This window comes from Carlito syrichta, unplaced genomic scaffold (genome assembly GCF_000164805.1).
Source record: "Carlito syrichta isolate Samal-C Ts95f unplaced genomic scaffold, Tarsius_syrichta-2.0.1 Scaffold316252, whole genome shotgun sequence".
In the NCBI taxonomy this organism is placed as follows: Eukaryota; Metazoa; Chordata; class Mammalia; order Primates; family Tarsiidae; genus Carlito; species Carlito syrichta.
This window is the reverse complement of record NW_007260348.1, coordinates 342,169-362,899: the sequence shown is the minus strand read 5'-3', so window position 1 is coordinate 362,899 and position 20,731 is coordinate 342,169. Positions and strand designations below refer to the sequence as shown.

Here is a 20,731-nt window from a genome sequence, read left to right as displayed (position 1 = left end):
GTGGTCAGAGAATGATGTTGATGTTGTTGTGTTTTTTTTCTCACCAAACTGGCCGATTCTGTAATTTAACTTGTTTTTGATATCCTACATACACTGCCTGAGTCAGTAAATGTGATCATCATTCTTAGAGAGCCAGTGAATTACTGGTGAAGTTTTTCAGGGGTGTGTGTGTGTGTGTGTGTGTGTGTGTGTGTGTGTGTGTAGAGAGAGAGAGAGAAAGTGTAAATTTCAGAGTATTGTGTTATAATTGAGCTCTTTTACCTCACGACTTCATGTAATTGGTCATCTTAATCATCTGATAACTCTGATCTGCTATAGAGTATCACCTGTTGCTTCTAGGATGCTCAGTGTTTCTTCTTTTGAGCAACAATAATATACCCCCTATAAATGTACTTTTCTCTAAGTGTTTTAACTTCTCAGCTAATTTTCATCTCTGTGAGTTATTATTCATATTAGGATACATTTTTTAGTTTTGTTTACACACTCAAATTTTAGCTCTATCTACAAATAAAGGTTACATAGTCAAGAAATGCACTAACTGGTACCAAAAAATCCCCCCTTAGTGCTTAATAAAGACATTTCTGATGGGGCATAGTTGGCAGATGATACTGATATCTTAAGTCAAACTCTTGATGGAGTCCTTTCATCCATCCCTTACTCTCTCCCTTCCTTTCTCTCTCTTTCTTTCCCTCCCTCCTTCCTTTCTTCTCTCCCTCCGTGTCTCTCTCTCAATGATAAGGTGGACTTAATTCCTGAGGCACATGGTAAATGACATTCTAGTTAGGTAAGTGCAGAGTCACTAATATTCTTTTCATGTAAGAAAAGCAGTAGTTTCCTTAGTAGCAGTTGCATCAAATCAGCTGATCTGCCATCCAGTAATAATCCAGGGACAATTAAAGCTACTGGTGTGTGCGACCTGCCCGGGCAACTTGGCGAGACCTCATCTCTACAATAAATCAAAAATTAGCCGGGTGTGGTAACATGCCTGTAGTTCCAGCTACTTGGAAGGCTGAGGTGGAAGAATCGCTGGAGCCCAGCAAGTCGAAGCTGCAGTGACTGGGAGTGTGCTACTACACTCCAGTCTGGGTGACGGAGTGAGACTCCAACTCAAAAAAAAAAAAAAAAAAAGCTACTGGTGGACCCACAGCCAGAGTCTGTCTTTCTACCAATGTCTACATGGTCTGAACCAGTTGCTCAAAGGCTGATAGAGGTTTGGGAAGCACATTCATCTTTAGGATACTTAGATATCCTTGAGGGGTTGCAAACATACACTGAAAATTCTTATCAGAACATCAAAGAGAAGGAAAGATTGACTAAGTGTCAGTAATATTTATGATTTCATTTCTAACACAGAATTAAAACTATCATATTGCCCATACAATGACACTATTTTTCTGTCAAACTTAAAATGAAAAATCATTTTCTTTCAAAATGAAATGAAAACCTCCAGATGCAAATTTGCTTGAGAATGTATGAATTTCCTATTGCCTTTCTTTACAAGTTTTGGATCAACAGAAATGCCGATTATGAGGAATTGGAGTTGTCAATGAGCCATACATGTAATCTGATATAAGACCTATGCATAGAACAGATTTTTTTTCATAGAACTATAAACAGCTAGCATAGTTAACTTTAAATAATATTCTTGGTCATTTCAAAGCAACCAGCAATACTAGGGCCACCAAGTTGCATAATTCTGAGGGGAGAAAGACTAAAAATTAATGCCATCCTCTGGCACCATACAAGATAATAGACTTAAAATATTAGTTTGACAAGCAGGCAGGAGGCAGGATATGTCTGCTGGGTTGTTCAGATTATCTCAGCTTTAAAAAGATTGATGATCAAACATGTTAAAATAAGACTGATGGAGGGGAGGTATGAGTTACTTCAGGTGGAAAGATGTGGGAGAGGATGAAATTAATTTAGTTTCACATTCTAAAGCACTTTCTAATGGTAAAAGAACTTCTTGGGCACTGAAAGCAGAATTAGATGTAAAATATTCAATATTCTTTTTCACTATCAGATAAATAATAAAGCTACCAGCATGGTTTCTGGTTAGGAAGGAAGGAGACCAACATCTTCAAATACGATGAGAGGCAGAGCATCTTCTTGGATGGATAGATTCAAGGGAAGTTTTACTACATAGAAATGAAAAGAACTTTAAAGATCAATTGTTTAGCCCAGATTCTTATTTGAATAAATGATCTTAGAGTGTTGAGCTATTGTACCAAAACTCACATCTTTCTAATAGATAAAATTATTAAGAAATATTCATTTTACGCAGTGGAGATATGTGTGAGTGTATGTTTTGGGGTGCGTGATCAACTTACTGCATATAATGAATCGCTTACCAAGTAACCACAATATTGTTTAAGGAATTGTAGAAAATGATTATTAAAAAGGAAAATACTGACCAGTCCTCAGATTATTATAAGTGTGATTCAAATGCCTATTCCTTTATAATTTTTATTTTTATTCTTGACCTGACTTTTGCAATGTCATTTTGAAATTATAGATTTTTAATATTTAGAGTTGTGAGAAAAAAATGAATTTAGATTAAGAAATTAGAAGTAGTCTTAGCAACCTCATTTATTTATCTCCTGAAAATTCTCAACAGCAAAATACAAAATTACATGTTATTACCCTCTTATAGTGTACAGGTACACTTTTACTTGACAAGGAATTAAATGATTTACTCTAATATAACCTCCTTTGACTGTGCTCTGCTTTGTGAAAAGAGTCTGATTTTATTTGTAATATAGTATACCTTAACTGTTCACTATTGTATTATATGTACTGTCTATAAGTGTCCCATGAAGATTTATCAACATTTTAGATTTATTGTTCATAGTTTCAAAAGCTGGGTTGTCTGGCCAGGTGCGGTGTCTTATGCCTGTAATACCAGCACTTTGGGAGGCCAAAGCAGGAGAATCACTTAAGCCTAGAAGTTTGAGAGCAACCTAGGCAACATAGCAAGACCTCGTCTTTTCAAAAAATCAAAAAAATTAGCTGGGTGTGGTGGCACATGCCTGTAGTCTCAGCTACTTGGGAGGCTGAGGCAGAAGTATCACCTGAGCCCAGGAGGTCAAGACTGTGGTGAGTCATGTTCATGCAACTGCACTCCAACCTGGGCAACAGAGACCCTATCTCTGTATAATAAATAAATAAAATAAATAAATTATGTTAAAAAACAAAACTAGGTTCTCTTTCTCTCCCCACTCAGTTTGGGATTAACTATGAAGGATCAAAGTGAACTCTTTCTAAAACCAGCTTTGATGTAGTTTTTAAGTTTTGACTTTGTGTGAAAGATTATAACAAGTAGGAAAAGACATATTTGGAGAAAGAATTAATCATAGCTCATACATAGCACAAGTATTTCTGAACAATCCACTAAATGATTCCCTACACTATCACTCACCAATTAGAATTTGCCAGCTCATAAAAAATAATAATAATAAAATTTTTTTTTTAATTTTGAACTGGCATATCTTGCCATGGGGTGGGAACAATTTCATACAAAAAGCTTCCTCATGTGTCCCAAACCTATTCAATTTTTCCTTTTTTAGGAATTATAGGAGGAAGAGATTTTACAGACATCGAAAGTAAATTTGCCCTAAGGACCCCTGAAGAAACAGCTGAAGACACTTGCCACCTCCTTCCCGGAGTAGCAGAATCTGTGGCTAACTGCCACTTCAACCACAGTAGCAAAACCTTTGTGGTGATCCACGGCTGGACGGTAAGGGAGGCTCTTTGGGGAGGAGTGGACTGGAGTCGACCAGGCATCCTGATGTTCTTGCCCTAGTTGTTCAGGACCCAATGATGGATCCACACCCCATGTTTCTGCTTGCTCTCCGATGGCTTTGCTTAAAACTTGAATAAAGGCAATTCTGACTTAGGTGGAATCTAAAGACCAGAGGTTCATGAGTACTTCCCTTAGACAGTGCCAAACTTCATTTCAACATGGTCCCTGGTTGGTGCCCTTGAGCTGGCCATTCTTGGGATGTGGGAAAAGGAGGTTCTATCCAACTACAGAGCAGAATAGGTGTTCGCTGCAGGGAACCGGCAGGAGCCTGGCATGATTCTACATCATCCAGGACATCACCAGGAGTCTTGTCCTAAAGTAGACGGCCCCGAAGATTAAGGAGAGGCCTGGAGTGCAGTGAGGAGGTGTGGAGTCTGTTGCTGGCTTTGTTATTCTTGACCCAGCTTTGTGGCGTGGGTCAAGTCACTTCTCATCTCTAGGCCTCAATCTACTGCCCTGTGAGATGAAGAGTTTGGACTAAACATCCCTAAGGGCCTCTGCTTCCAACATCCTCCAGTTGCAAACTTTAGGGAGCTTTTCTAGAGATAAAAGAAGGCTGGCCAGGAAACTGTCATGCAAGATAATTAGAAGAGGTGAAAACTGTGGTTAAATTTACCTTTAAAAAACATTAATGAGGTAATCCTCTCTCTAAATATGCAGATAGTCACTTTACATGATGTAGCTCTTGCTTAAACTCTTTAGTTTATTTTTAAATTTTTCAATTCTTAATGAGTAGATTGCATTATTTATTTAAAAGGAATTATATGAAAGGGATTGTTAAAGATATGTTATCTTTCCATTTGGTCAGAGCTTGTGAATATTGTAATAAGAATCTAAAAGCTATTAAGGAGAATTACTTTAAAAATTGCATACATCCATTCCTGACTTCTTTTCCTACATAGCTTAAATGCCTTTGTTATACAGGACAATTGCAACAATTTTTTATGGAGAAAAGGCAACTACTAACATAATTCATACATATTGATTTTCATAAAATGCATCTCATTACTAACATTAACATAGTAAATTACATATCTTATAATAAAAGTTCAAATTCCTAACATAAATCTTTGTATATTTTAAGAGGTTTAAGTAGGAAAAAGAAATCTCTGGTGATTTTAGAGGCATTTTAGATGTATACAAAACTGACTTTTAATACTTTTCAAAAAAAGTTTAAGCTTAATAAATGCATTTATGCAACAAGAATAAATTGAATATCTCAGGAGTCTCAATCTTATCTCTGAGAGAATTTTATTCTTTAGGAATTTTTGGAAAGAAAAAAATGTTTCCTTTTCATACTGAAATGATGACATGACTAACCCAGTATCAATTGATGATTTCAGTTTCTATAATGGGTCCTACAGTTCCATTAAGCTTACTTGTATTCTTCATATCATGTGTCCTGACATTTTTTTTTAAAGTCAGTGTCTCACTCTGTCTCCCAGGCTGGAGTGCAGTGGCACGATCACAGCTCACCACAGCCTTGGCTTCCTGGGCTTAGGCAATCCTTCTGCCTCAACCTCCCAAGTTGATGGGACTATAGGCATGCACTACCCACATCTGGGTAATTTTTCTGATTTTTTGTTGTTGTTGTTGAGATGAGATCTCTCTATGTTACTCAGGTTGATCTTGAACTCCTGGGCTCAAGCAATCCACCTGCCTCGGCCTTGCAAAGTGTTGCGATTCTTTCCTGACATTTTGAGTGCCTGGGCTCAGAAGCTAAGTTGTCGCTGGCTGAGGAGCTGAGTTTTCATACTATACAGAGTGGTTTGTACAAAAACTAAGCCAGCCACACTGATCTCAGCTTATCTCAGTGAAGTCACTGGCGGGGCCTACCACTGGTGACCCATCTGGTGCAGGTGACAAGGAGGGCTTCAATTCAGCTCTATGTCTGAGAATCAGAGATTTTTAAACACTGCTACTGATTGATGGACCCTCAGTTAAAAAACAAAAAACTCTTGAAAAAAGGACCTTTTTCTTGTCTTCTCATTGAGGAAGATGAATACCTGGATTTTCTACCCCCTTTGTCCGGGGCTACTTCCATCAGTATTTTACGTTGACTTAGAAAGGACTAGATTGTGCCATTAGTAAAAGTATCAGCCATTACAGGAGTAGCTTGGACTACTTGCCCTTGTAGATTGTTTAACTTGGAAACATTGATAGAATAGATAAACTTATCATAGAGACCTTGAGCAGACAGGATTTTCCTGCCTTATCTGACATAAGCTACTCGGCAACTCAAGGGCCTGGTCTAGGGAAGTGAAGAGGCGCTCCTGGTGTATCATGAAAGACCCAAAAGCATGCCTAGCATGTTGCGTGAACATGGTGCACCCCAGAATGCAGTTTAGACACAGCATTGTCACTTGTCTGGATTTCACTTGCTTTAAGTACAGGATTCTCATTGTGAAGTAAGGCATCCTCATGCTGGCTGAAACGAGTGATTAACATTGTATTTTGAAGAAATGACATCAACATCTGTTGATTTTGAAAGGTGTTTGCTGTGGCCAGCACTTCACAAAGGGAGGTGAAAGGGGGGTGGGACAGGACCAGTTCTTCAGGGTTTTGCTCTAGGCAGGTGTTCCAACTGGTTCCCTCAAAGACCCACTCCATATCCAGACTGATCTTTCCTTTTCATAGTATACATGGGCCAGGTGTGATGGCTCATGCCTGTATTCCCAGCATTTTGGGAGGCTGAGGTGGGAGGATTGCTTGAGCTCAAGAGTTTGAGACCAGCCTGAGGAACGTGTCAAGACTTCATCTCTAAACAAAATATAAAAATTAGCCGGGCATTGTGACACAAGCCTGTGGTCCCAGCTACTTGGGAGGCTGAGGCGGGAGGATTACTTGAGCCCAGGAAGTAGAGGTTGCTGTGAGCCGTGATCATGCACTCTAGTCTGGACAACAGAGTGAGATACAGCCTCAAAAGGAAAAAAAAGTATAAATAATGGAAGATTTACTGAATTTATATATACCTTTAAAATTGAAAGTATGATAAACCCCATTCTCCCTTTCCTCAGCTCAACACATTCCTTCTTTGGCATATTCAGACTTGCCCCGCAGGGGCCAAATGCAAATCTCCAGACACTCTTTTGGGGTCTGTTTTTTCCATCTGTGCTAATGGGCTTCCTGGTAAGCTTTAGTTTTTTCCATTTTATGTAGGTATTTTGGACTGGCATATCAATGACGAGTTGTAGGTGGGTATTTTAATAATGCTTGTATCATTTTCTTTCAGGTGACAGGAATGTACGAGAGTTGGGTGCCAAAACTTGTGGCTGCCCTGTACAAAAGGGAACCAGACTCCAACGTCATTGTGGTGGACTGGCTGACACGGGCTCAGCAGCATTACCCAGTGTCTGCAGGCTACACCAAGCTCGTGGGAAAAGATGTGGCCAGGTTTATCAACTGGATGGAGGTAAGACTGGGAGAAGGAGCCTGAAATGCCACAAAACAGAACTCTCAGCTGGGCCAGACAAATGGCTGGGCTTTCTTCCTTTTCACTTAGATGTAGATATTTTCTGGGGCAACTCAAATCTTCAGAATGAGCATGGGTATTATTTTATAATCAAAAGCAGCATTTTTATGAGAATAAGAATATAAAACCAGTAAGTACTCCTGCCCTGCCCTGCCCTGTCCTTTGATATTTTCATAGTGAATAGATCTGCTGACACCAAGAACTAAGTGGGCTGAACAGACAAAAACTTGTTATTTCTGGAAGGAGGGAAGATGGCATGTCCAGCCAAATCCTTCCCCATCAGTTGGGTGACACATGGAAATTTTATTCTGGCTTCTATTCTTGTTAGAATATCAATCTCTTTGTTAGAATACCAATCTCTTTAATGAAAGTATTATAACAGCACTGATTCTTTAGTGTGGATTAAAGATGCAGATTTTTGTTGAGGGTTGGAGGAGTGATAGAATTGAGCTGGGAGGGCCATGGTAGAGGTTATATAGGATAAGCAGTGGCTGAGGGTTCAGAGTTATTAGTTAGCTGCAAAGGACCCACTTTTTAAGGCCATCACCTGAAAAATATCTTTGAAAAGTATTTTGGGAGGAAGCTAATATCCTGACAGGGTCACATTATTTAAACTAGATAATTGGAGGTTTAAAAAAAAACTCCATTTATTGGACTGACCATGAAAGGACAAAAGTTATTTTCTTGGCTCTTTGGCTCACCAGGTGAGTGATCAAATCGGTTCATCCCCCTGGGCCTCAGGCTTCTCACCTATTAGATGAGGAGTCTGGACCATATATCTCTGATCCCTTCCTACTGTAATATTTTCTGATTATAAGTCATTGCCTGGCTAGCCTTTAAGAATAAAGTGATGCAGGGGATTTAGAGTAGGGAGTAATGGGCAAAAGTTAAAATATGTATTTGCATATGTAGACACATAAACTATTTATATATGCACATATAGATATATAGATATGCCTACATATGTTTTTTATATATGTGTGTGTGTGTATATATATATATATATATATATACACACACATATATATATACATACACTATATATATATATATAAAATACTATTTCAGATGCATGGAAATACTTTCTAATTTAAATCTGCTGTTAAAGAAAGAAAAAATAGTAGCATTAGAGAATATGTTTCTTTCTCTTACTTGTACTCCCCAATTAAAATACATGGAATTAATTTTCAGCATTTCTTATATTTTGAAAACAATATTCATATTCATTTTGTTTCTTTTAATTTTGATCTGTGTCAAATAAGTCTAAAAATATTTTTGTTCTTTTTCGCTTCCAAAGGAGGAATTTAACTATCCTCTGGACAATGTCCATCTCTTGGGATACAGCCTTGGGGCCCATGCTGCTGGCATTGCAGGAAGTCTGACCAAAAAAAAGGTCAACAGAATTACTGGTAAGAAAGCAGCTTCATTGGTCTTATCACAAGAGTTGAGATGGCTGATATTCTGAAAGAGAATCAGAACAATGTTTGTTAAATCCCCAAAAGTGCCGGGTGTATCTTTGGGGGATCTACCTGACACTTGATTATCTCATTGCAGGACTCTTTTTAAGATAAAATACAGGTGCTCTCTTTCACGGGCTTACCATCTACTGGTAGCAGCACAGAAATAAAGCAGCATTAAGCACAGAACGCCTACAGATTTCTCTGAGAAGCCCGTTTTGCTTCTCTGTCTGCTTTGTGCTTTGACAGCGTACATCGATAGTTCTCTCTCACATCATCACTAGAAAAAAATGACAAAGACCCAACTCCAGAGGTCATTTGGAGAGAAGACAGTCATCTAGGCAAAGATTTGACATACAGAGAGAGAGAGAACTCATAGCTGCTTAATGTCCTTCTCACCAGATTCAGAAATAATTTACAAAAGCATATCAGGCCACTCTGGGCAAAAATCACTATATAATGGCTAGTTTAAGAGACTCAGATTCGTTTTAGAAGACAAGCTTACTTCCATGACTCTCTTAGTAACGTAAAGATCCAATTACTATAGCATATGAGCTAATGTGATTCTAAGTGACTGCCAGTTATGTTCAAATGATGAGCAATGGAGTGCTAACGTCATGCTAATGGAGAGTTAAAAGTCTGTGGGGCCCTTTTTTCCCCTTCAAGGCCTAGATCCAGCTGGACCAAACTTTGAGTATGCAGAAGCTCCAAGCCGCCTTTCTCCTGATGATGCAGATTTTGTAGACGTCTTACACACATTCACAAGGGGCTCCCCCGGTCGAAGCATTGGAATCCAGAAACCAGTAGGACATGTTGACATTTATCCAAATGGAGGTACTTTTCAGCCAGGATGTAACATTGGGGAAGCTATCCGTGTGATTGCAGAGAGAGGCCTTGGAGGTAAGTATGATTTAGAAGTTAATTAAATGTGAGTTTTACCCTTAACCCTTATTGGTCCAGGATACTACCCAGTACCCTCAAAGTGTGTATTTTTTCTATATACATTTGGGCAAAATATATTCAGAAGAATTCCACCATGTTCAGCATGATCACCTAAGAGCCAGCAAGATAGCCATTTTATCTTTTAGTTATTATATTGTAGACTACGTTGAATATTGCACTTGGAGTAACAAGAGAAAGTGAAGATGAGATTTAGACAGGAAAACTCCACTGACCTTGATAATGGCATCATAAAGTGTCATCTGGCCACGTTAGCATACCTTGCATGCAGTTGCGAAGACAATGGAGTGCTTTTGAATTTTACTGAAGGTGTGGAAGGTGCTAATTAGTTCAAATTTCTGCTCTTGGCCTTTTTAAGAGACAGCCAAATTAGAAACAAATCTTCACACCCCTGCAATAAATCCTCCAAAATTTTAAGAAGAAAGAGTAATTCATATTCACTTAATGTATATTTTAATAAGTATGTTAGCTTGCGCTAAATTTGTTACCTATTCAAGAACTCTGCATACTTTATAGACAATATGCTTACTACTGTTGTGCACGTTACTGAACTTACAGCATAATGTTACTACTTCCAATTGTTATAATTAATATATTCTTTCTTATGACATTGTTTACAGTAATATATTCATTCTCATGACATTTCTGAGTATTTTTCTGGTTCATTTGATGTAAAGAGCATTAGTAGGAGTACAATCCTCAATTATACATATTATCTATGATAAAATACTATTCATTGAGCAATTATGTCCTTTATGATGTGGTTTCTAGAAGTATAGATGGTACCCAACTTACAATAGTTTGCCTTATGATTTTTTGGCTTCATAATGAGTTTATTGGGCCATAATCTCCTTATAAGTTGAGAAGTATCTGGACTTAATGAAGTTCAACTTACAATTTTTTGACATCATGATGAGTGTATACAATATTAAATTCATTTTTGACTTACAGTATTTTCTTTTTATCTATGCTGGGTTATTGTAAGTCAAGGAACATTTGTATGTTTCTAAAACCATCTAGAAGTATTAGAGACTTTCAATATAAGAGAAAGATGTGATAAACAGGGAAATCAACCTCTACCTTGTATGTCTCTTATTATAGTTTCCTAAACATAGTCATTAAGACAGCAGAAGAGCCAAAAGTCCCCTGTGAGCTTGAAACTTTCAGTCTTGGAGGTAGGTGAACAGCTGCCACACAGCCTACAGATTACCTTCTAAAGTAGGACCTACAATCATAGATGCACAGGACTATATTCTAGGGTGTTTGTATTCTAGTACCATACCTAACCTATCTATTTTAGATATGCAAAATGAAGCACTCATTGTGGATTTCCATGGCAATGAAATTTTCTTTGTGTCTTTTTTCCCAGATGTGGACCAACTAGTGAAGTGCTCCCATGAGCGTTCCATTCATCTCTTCATCGACTCCCTGTTGAATGAAGAAAATCCAAGTAAGGCCTACCGGTGCAGTTCAAAGGAAGCCTTTGAGAAAGGGCTCTGCCTGAGTTGCAGAAAGAACCGTTGCAACAATTTGGGCTATGAGGTCAATAAGGTTAGATCCAAAAGGAGCAGCAAAATGTACCTGAAGACTCGTTCTCAGATGCCTTACAAAGGTAGGCTGGAAACTTTGTAGATAAGAAAATCAATTAATCCTGTTTTTTGTTTGTTTGTTTGTTTTTTCTGAGTCTGGGTCTCACTCTGTCACCCAGGTTGGAGTGCAGTGTCAGAATCATGGCAGCCTTGACCTTCTGGGCTCAGGCTATCCTTCCATTTCAGCCTCCTGAGTAGCTGGGACCATAGCAGGTACCACCACACCCAGCTAATGTTTTGGTTTTTAGAGACGAGGTCTCGCAATGTTGCCCAGGCTGGTCTCAAACTCTTGAGTTCACGCAATCCTCCCACCTTAGTACCCAAAGTGCTGGGATTATAGGCGTGAGCACTGTGCCTAGCCTATCCTGTTTTTATGATGCTAACTGCATCACATGTACTGATTCTGATTCTGTCCATTGGAACAGAGATAATGATACGATTTTACTAAACATTGGTATTTCTGTTGATAAAGGGAGTTGTATTGATTCATTTTACTGATGTTCCTAATTCCCATTGCCAGTAAGTCCCCAGTGCTCATTCTGGGATTTTCAGCTCCACTTGCCACTCTCATTGGTCTCAGAGGTAACTTGAAACCATTGACCTGGAGTTAGCAAACTAGGGCTCTTGGGTCAAATCCAACCTACCACCTGCTTTTGTAAATACAGTTTTATTAGCGCATGGCCACACACATTAGCTCCCATAAGATTTAAGGCTGCTTTCATACCACAATAGCAGAGCTGAATAGTTGAGACAGACCATACAGCCCACAGAGCTAAAATATTTACTCCCTGGCCCTTGATAAAAAGTTTATCACTTCTAAAGTTTGCTTTGTATGAAGGCCAGAGCCACGGGTATTTTTGCAACTATTTCTGGGAAGCAACGATATACCAGATGCTCTAAGGTATTTCCATTTGGTAATGAATTTGTTTTATTTACACTTGAATTTCAAGCTTGGCATCTTGTTTAGGGCAAGACCTAAAAGAATGGTGGGGAAATGGAGAGGAGGTAATCAGATAAATCTGGTGAGAAGGACTAACTTCAGAAAGGCTGATTTATGTGGAGTCCTGGGGTAAGCCTGAGGTGATATGATATTACAGACCAGTGTCCCAAGGTGACATATATCTGCTATAGGCACCATTTGTAAGGTGATTTGTTAAAATCTATAGAGGTGCATTTGGTGGCATAGTGATTAAAGCACCTGTTGTTCAAGAAAACATTTAAGGCAAGGAGGGAAACTTCAGTTTTCCTGACTCTTTAGAAACAAAGTAAGGTGTGAGGTAAGGAGGGGACCATAATCTTGAGGATCCAAACAGGTCTCATTCATGCCTGTATCCTGCTTCTGTGAGCTCAGGGCTCCCTTGGTGTCCACTGGGGGCACCTCTCCATTCCCTGCTTCTCCTGCTCTGTCTGGCCAGTGGTATGGCTTGCAAGAGCTCTGTTTAACCCCAAATTCAATGTCTCGTCCCCTTTCAGTAGCTGTGGGGTTTTGTTGTTGTTATTGTTCTGTTTGTTTGTTTTTGCTTAGTACCTGGCTTCTTATTTTTAGTATAAAAAGTGATATATCCAAACAAAATAGAGGGTTGTCATCAAAAGTTCACAAGAATAACAAAACATATTGAAAATTTTTTCGTTAGACCAAGAGATTAAAGTAGCACAAAAATGTAGTGTGCCATATTCCAAACCATCCACATGAAGAAATCTGTGTCCCAGCTTAAGAGAACATACGATCTGTGACAGCAACACAAATAAGAAAAAATTGGACTGACAATTTTGGCATATAGAGGAAAAAGCATCCCAGTAACTCTTTTTCTTTTTCACCATAGTCACTGTGTTTCAGGCCTGCTGCTTTTCCCCTTAACCCCTCCCCAATCCCTTTGCTCAGGGTTTTTGGTAGAGATCAGAGGAAGAACAGGGAGGAGATATGGAAGTTCAAGTACCTACTTCCTGAGGTTCTCTCTACTACAGAACACTTTAGGAACTAGCTTTACAAGACAGTCCTTGTGTCCTAATGGTTCGATGAAATAAGTTTTATTGAGAGCCTACCATGTACCTACTTTGTGCTAGATGGTGAGGGAATTAAGAGGATGGATGTGATCTCCAACCTGAAGGAGGTTACAGTCAGGTTGAGAGGATATGAAACAAAACTACCCATGCAACAAGAAGAAACGTGGTCGTATACAGTGACATAGTAACAAATGCCAAATATGCTTAGTAGAGATGCTAAGGGACAAGATAGCCAAAGAGGATGGAATTCATGAGTGTTTTGGTCTTTAGATTTGATATTCCTAGGATTCCATCAAAGATGGCTTCTTTCTAGGATTGCTTGGCAATGCAGACATACTGGAGTTTTTCCTATTCATAAAGCCACACTTTTCTGAAAGGGATTAGAAGTCAAAGTTCGAATTTTCTAGGCATGCACACTGTACAGTATGAAGAAATCTTTCTAAGCCACAGTGATGGTTTGGTGTGTGCACAATTCCTATTTGGGCATCAGTAAGATACATTTTTGTGATTCTGAATTGCCTGATTGTTTAGCGTTGTGTTTTCATAAAGATTGATCAGCATATGTTGTGATTTCCTTCCCTACAGTCTTCCATTACCAAGTAAAGATTCATTTTTCTGGGACTAAGAGTGAGACGTACACCGACCAGTCCTTCGAGATGTCTCTGTATGGCACCGTGGCTGAGAGTGAGAACATCCCTTTCACTCTGTGAGTAGTGGCAGGTCCCCTCCTCCAGCACATGGATTCATCATGACACTGCTACCTGCCATAACCCTTGGTCTCAGAAGCAGAAGCAGAGTGGGATACCTAGAAAACAAGTCACTAGTTTAGGAAATTGGAATTTCAAAATTGAGGTCTTTGCTCTACTATATATTGAAAAAAAATTCTTCAAATTAGGCCATTTTTAATCTTATTTGCAAGTCATATGTTTTCTTTTTTTAAATCATTTTATGTCTGCTTATTTCTTTTATGCAGTTGCTTTCAAACAAAGCAACCTTTAAATAAAATGAACAATAGTAAAAAGTTACTCTATAGATGCACATATGTATAGAAGATTTAAGTAGTACAAAGTAGTACAACAGCAAAATGTTGTTCCTTACTATTTATCAAAAAACAAAACAAAACAAAACTAAGAAACTTGATATCCATTTATAATTACTAAATGAGCAAATCTTTTAACATACCCAGTACTGGCTGGTATACTGGCTCACACCTGTAATTCCAGGCTTTGGGAAACCGAGGTGAGAGGATCACTTGAGGCCAGGAGTTGGAGGCCAGCCTGGGCAACATAGCAAGCTGTTACCTATAAATAATTTCAAAAATAGCTGGGATTGGTGGTACACTTCTGTAATCTCAGGTACTTGAGAGGCTGAAGCTGCAGGATCACTTGAGCCCAGGAGTTCAAGGTGGAATGAGTTATGATCACACCGCTGAACTCCAGCCTGGGTGACAAAGTGAGCTTCTATTAAAAAAAAATTCTTCGTGCTGATGAGGTGATGAAATGGTATATGCACACATTACTGGGTATATTATTCATTAACAGAGCTCTCCAGGTGAGGAAAGCAGCATAGCAATAATTTTCCAAAGCTATAAAATGTTATTCCATGGAATGAAGTAATTTTTTTCTAGTGTTTATTCTAAAGAAATAGTGTACAAAAATTTTTTAAATTAAGTATGGTACATTTATTACAGTGGAGCAAATAATTTTGTGAATTAGAAACTTAGTATCCAGTACTGAATCAATGGTTAAATGAATTGTGGTTTATCAAGTCAAAAAAATCAATCTAAGCTTTAAAAACTATAGTTATAGAAAAACTAGGGAAAACATAGCAAAAATAGAAGATGAAATATGTAGAAAACAAAGAAAGAATAGAGAATTGTGTGTGTACTATGATTCTAAAGAAGTAAAAATATATTCACCTATCAATATAAATGGAAAGGAAATCGTGAAAATGAAAATAATGTTTCTGACGATTGGCTCGTGGATTTTTTTTCCCTTAAGAATTGTATTCAATTGTTCATGCTGTTAGAAAAAATGTCGGGAGAGATGTAGGGAATGTGGATATCTTTTAAAATACACTAAATGCCATTGACCTTTATTTTGAGAATTTTGTTGGGCATTTTTTGCATTTTTAGAATATCCCCCAGACAATAAAGCTATTTACATCTTGGGAGGGGGAAAAAAGCTGATTTCCATAACTAACCATATTTGTTGATTTAAAAAAAATTCAGGCCTGAAGTTGCCACAAATAAGACGTACTCCTTCCTGATTTACACGGAGGTGGACATTGGAGAACTGCTCATGCTGAAACTCAAATGGAATAGTGATTCGTACTTCAGCTGGTCAGACTGGTGGAGCAGCCCCGGCTTTGCTATCGAAAAGATCAGAGTAAAAGCAGGAGAGACTCAGAAAAAGTAACTATATTGATTTTCCTTCATTCACTTCAGACTCACCCTGATGTCGTTACTTAGGGGTAGTATTTCAGGAGCCGTCCACGTTCAGGTGAAACTTTGGGAAGCCCTGTCTTTGGTAATATATGACCTAGATCATTACATCTCAAATTTCCTTTAGGAGTATTCTTTTATTGTCACTCTGATGAAGAAATAGTATTTCTGCATTTATGTAAGCAACACATAAGCCCTGAATTGTTACAGCTTTTCAGGATGAGGGATGGGGTTGGATGTCAGGAATCTCAGCATCTCATTTAGCAATTTCTTGCAAGTACAAAATAGAGAACAAACATCAGAGGTGTCACTTTGACATTCAAAGATTCAAACCAACCTCTTTAAGAAGGATGAGATTCTAAGATAGTTGCATCCTGTCTCCCAACCCCACCCCACATGTATCTATAAAATGAATTGCAGAGAGTCCCTATAGGGTTTAAAACTTTCATGCTAAATGTGCTGGGATTTTGCAAACTATAGTGTGCTATTATTGTTAATAAAAGCAACTCTTAAATTAGGATTAACAAATTATTTCTCTTTAACCATTTGCTTTTATAATCAGGAAAAGATCTTGGGGCAGAAAGACTATGCAGGACCTTTGCTTCTCCAGCAAGGCCAGTTCCTTAATTCCCCAACACATATGCTAAGAGGTGGTAGAGTTGATCTTGTGTCATCTCTTGGTGAAAACCTTGTGACATAAGACTCCTCCAGGTGTATGCCTGACTATCTAGATGCATTAACTAGTTCGTTTGTTGAACACTGGTTTAGAATCTCAAATAACCCTCTGATTCAGATTTGGCTTGAGTATTACAGTTACCTATTGGAACTACTGATACAATTACCCAGCATGATCATGTAGGATTTAAACAGCGCTCACCCAACTGTACACTTTTGAAGTCATTTTTATTGTTCCATGTAATGTGTTCACACCCATTTTCTTCCACAGGGTCATCTTCTGTTCCAGGGAGAAAGTGTCTCACTTGCAGAAAGGAAAGTCACCTGCGGTATTTGTGAAATGCCATGACAAGTCTCTGAATAAAAAGTCTGGCTGGTGAGCATTGTGGGCTAAAGTTCTCAGGACATCCTGAGCTTGGGGGCAACTTTAAGCATTCCTCTTTGCCTTATCACTAAAGACCTGCAGTGATTCTCCTAATCAGAACCTTTTGGAAGCTGACCTTTCTTAGTCCTTCTGTATCACCTTTTGCAATATTTTCTCTTTTTTCTTTCTCTTTCTGTTTTTTCTCCCAGTCCTGACCTTTATCCTAGGGATGCATCTTAGGTTTTATTTTACTTTTTGAACTACCCCAGAGATCTTCACTTCTGCTTTTTTCTCTTTTGCATCTCCACTGTCTTTACAGATGCTATCTGTCAAGTACATAACACAAGCTTAGTAGCTGCGATTGTGGCTGTGGGTGCAGCTCTTCTCAGGAGCTAGCCAGGGAAGTAAAATGTCTCATCGTATCAGCTGCAGTCACATAGTCCTTGATTCTCCAAGTGCCAGCAGACTCCAGAACAGCCAGCCAAAGGGCAGGCCCAGCCACCCATCTCAAAATCCCCAAAGATGAGGAGCTAACGCAGTGAGCGTATAGGAGATGGTTCTCTTTTCTATCTCAAAACAACTCCCTAACTCCTTCCCACCTGACCTTTAAGGCTAATCCATGTGGCAACTGTCAGCTGAATCTTTCCAGAGCGTCAGTACTAAGTGGAAACCAAGCATGTGACCTTCTTCTCTCCCCTTCTGAATTCCTGGGATATGCCATTCTCGTTCCTCCACTCATTCCCCTGCCAGATACCAAGTGCTAACGGGTTACAGGTATAAAAGGGAGAAATATTAGGTCATGTCATACAAGCCAGTGACACAAGAAACTTTGAGAAAGGCTGGGCACAGCCTTTCATCTGGAAGTAGAAAAAGCAATTGCTTTTGGTTTGTCCTTTTTCCCCCAGTTAGATTTATAGACAAAAGTACAGAACGAGAATCGCCTATTCAGAAAAAGTATATTAAGGACCCTAGGTAGAACATCCTTAATATTTTTAATGTTTACTTTATAATTTAAACATGTTCATTACAAATTGATTAGGAAAAGTAAGCAAAAAGGAAATAAAATCGCTGTGACCCTGTCACCCAGAGACAACCTCAATTAACATTTTATATCCTTTCAGACTTTATCTACACATATATGCTATTTATATATACTTTTCATCTTTTACAAAAATGTAATTACGGCATATGTATTTTGAATGACAAGATGAGACTGTCTGGATCAAAAACAATAGTATAAGATCACTCAAGATAAACTTGAAATGGAGAAGAGTAACCAGTATTAAGCAAGGCAGAACAACTCAATTCTTGTTTAAGTGGAGAGTTCTTGACCAAGAGGTTATTGCTTTGTTTTTCCTCACCACAAAACTGAGGTATCTTCCCATCTTCTTCAATTTTAGAAATGGATTCTAGATGCAGTTTTATACACACATATTCTCCCCAGATATCTACAACTTTAAATCTGTATGTGAATGTAACACAAAACCCCTCAAGTTAGGAAACAACTCCAACTGTTTATAAAGTACTTCCAGTCATATTATTTATATAAGTTGTAAGAATTTATCTGAAGCCGGGCTCGGTGGCTCAGCCTGTAATCCCGCACCTTTGGGTGGCTGAGGTGAGTGGATTGCCTGAGCCGGCGGGTTCGAGACCCGCCTGGGCAGCAAAACCTCATCTCTACAATAAATCAAAAAATCAGCCGGGCGTGGTAGCGTGCGCCTGTAATTCTGGCTACTCGGAAAGCTGAGGCGGAAGGATCACTGGAGCCCAGCAGGTCAAGGCTGTGGTGGCCGGGAGCGGCCACTGCACTCCAGTCTGGGCGACAGAGTGAGACCCCAACTCAAAAAAAAAAAAAAAAAAAGAATTTATCTGAGAAAGTCTAGCGATACATTCCGCATCTGATTATAGGATTAAACAACATATTTTTAGTCAGCTTTTAAAAAAATGTACAGAGCAGGTCATTATGAATCAGACTAATAATCTTCTGCTCTTTCTTTCCTCCGTGACTAAAATAAATCAATAAAATCAAAGATTCCTCCATTAATTCATCAGAAGGCTCATATCACAAAAAAGAAATGGAACAGGCTTTTCATTTGATAAATTTTAGAAGTAAGACAGCCCCTAGAATTTTGAAATTGTTTGACTCAGTCCTCTGAAAAATGATCCTCCTTATTGGGGCTTGACTAAAGTAGAGGCTCTTGTGTCTTTCACTACTAAGAATCTGCCATTCTCTCATCCATCGTCCACAATCTTTGTTCTGCATTTCCAGTTAGATCATAAAAATGGCGGTGGGGGGGAATTGTTCATAAAACACTAAGCAGCTAACAAATTGCCCCTTTCCTCTGCTTCTTCATAGAAACTGGCGTAATCCTCAGAAAGAAGAATAGCACATGAATTGTGAAGAATGAAGTGAATGAAGTAACTTTTACAAAAGATGCCCAATGCTTTGGGTGTTTAAAAGTGGATTTTCCTGAGTATTAATCCGAGATATATCCTTGTTAGTTATTTTATGAGGCAGTCTCAAATACTAAATAGTGGCTAATTCAATTTGAGGGGTATAGTGGCCAAATGGCACATCCTCCAATGTTAAAAGTTAGCAGACATGAAAAGCACTGCATTTTGTCCTTTGAGAAAGAAATAATTGTATTGACCCATAGTAAAATAAGGTTCCTTCATATGGCCGCATTTGGCCATAGCCTAAAATTTGTTAAAACCTCCTATTTTAATTGGAATAATGGATATTTTAGACTGAGGTCTTTTCAAAGTTTACTGAAAGTTTGGATATTAGAAAATGGCCTTCTGTGGCGTTAGTCAGACCCATCTACTTATCAGTCAAAACAACAGATTTTCTGGAATGGTTCTTTTCTTGCCATTGGGCTGTGGCCCAAGAGTTAACCAGGAACATGTGACTTGGAGAGGGATGGAGAGTGGGGTTGATAAACACAGTCTTTAAATAGTCTTCACCATTGGCTTGCATCATGACAAAGTTACAAGTTAAAGGAGCTATAACATTTAGATACATTCATTCTTAATAGGCTTTATTGTTTATTACTTAATCTCTTTCTGCCCCCTCCTTTTTTTCATTGTGTCAGGATAATATTTTACAATGTTCTCTGAGTAGATGTTGAAAATGAGCCTGTAATCCTCAGCTGACACACAATTTGAGGGGTGCAGAAAGAAAGTTATACCATAATTGTATTATTAGACTTTCCAAATTATTTTCATTGATTTTTAATAATTCAATATCCAATAGTTACTAATCAATTTTATCTCAGTCATGCTTATCTCAGTCATGCTTCAGTCATACTTTGAGCTTGTCTCTTTTGTTCCTGGCTTTGACATGAAAAGATGTGTTCAAGTCCAAATTTTGCATTATTCGAGTTACTAGAAAGTTTAGGCAAGGACCATTTTTACTAAGTAAAAAGATGGAGAACTCCCTAGGGTATATTCACAAGCAGTGCTTGTAAACCAACGTGTACAAGTAGCCACAGGCAGTGTCAGGAAGGTTGCTATTTGTTGTTTTTAACCAACAAATCAAGAGTGAATGAACAGTTATTTATAAACTAGATCTGATATTTTCAGAATGCTTTTCTATGTATAAATATAAAATGATAAAGAGGTCAAATATCTCAGAGGCTATTGCAGGGAACCCAGACTGTGAAAGTGTGTAGGTATCTAAACACATATTCATTTATAAAGCTCCATATGTGTGCTTGTCCTTCAGCAAGATTTGGAAGGTAAAACCATCGATCAAGGGATATATTGGAGCATGTTGGAGTAGAAATAGTTCCGGATGTGCCAAAACTTTAGCCCTTTAGCTGAGAATATGGTCGTGCCTATATAATGTAGGATCAATGTTGTGATCAACTCCATCAGGCTTGGAATGAGTTCTCTCTAAAAATAAAATGATGTATGATTTTTTGTCATCCCCCTTTATTGCTAATTCATTAATTTTCTGTATTTTG

At 38.4% G+C, this 20,731-nt stretch overlaps 1 protein-coding gene across 1 annotated transcript in view; it reads left to right on the top strand.

The window, feature by feature from the left end:
- Nucleotides 1-19,291, top strand: part of LPL (lipoprotein lipase) — a 24,658-nt gene extending 5,367 nt beyond the window's left edge. The window contains exons 2-10 of the mRNA XM_021706967.1: nucleotides 3,567-3,736; nucleotides 7,035-7,214; nucleotides 8,572-8,683; nucleotides 9,398-9,631; nucleotides 11,061-11,303; nucleotides 13,870-13,990; nucleotides 15,515-15,697; nucleotides 16,674-16,778; nucleotides 19,123-19,291. Coding sequence (XP_021562642.1) covers nucleotides 3,567-3,736; nucleotides 7,035-7,214; nucleotides 8,572-8,683; nucleotides 9,398-9,631; nucleotides 11,061-11,303; nucleotides 13,870-13,990; nucleotides 15,515-15,697; nucleotides 16,674-16,778; nucleotide 19,123 — 1,349 coding nt within the window. The 3' untranslated portion in view covers nucleotides 19,124-19,291. The remainder of the gene's footprint in view (nucleotides 1-3,566; nucleotides 3,737-7,034; nucleotides 7,215-8,571; nucleotides 8,684-9,397; nucleotides 9,632-11,060; nucleotides 11,304-13,869; nucleotides 13,991-15,514; nucleotides 15,698-16,673; nucleotides 16,779-19,122) is intronic.
- Nucleotides 19,292-20,731: the final 1,440 nt, after the last annotated feature.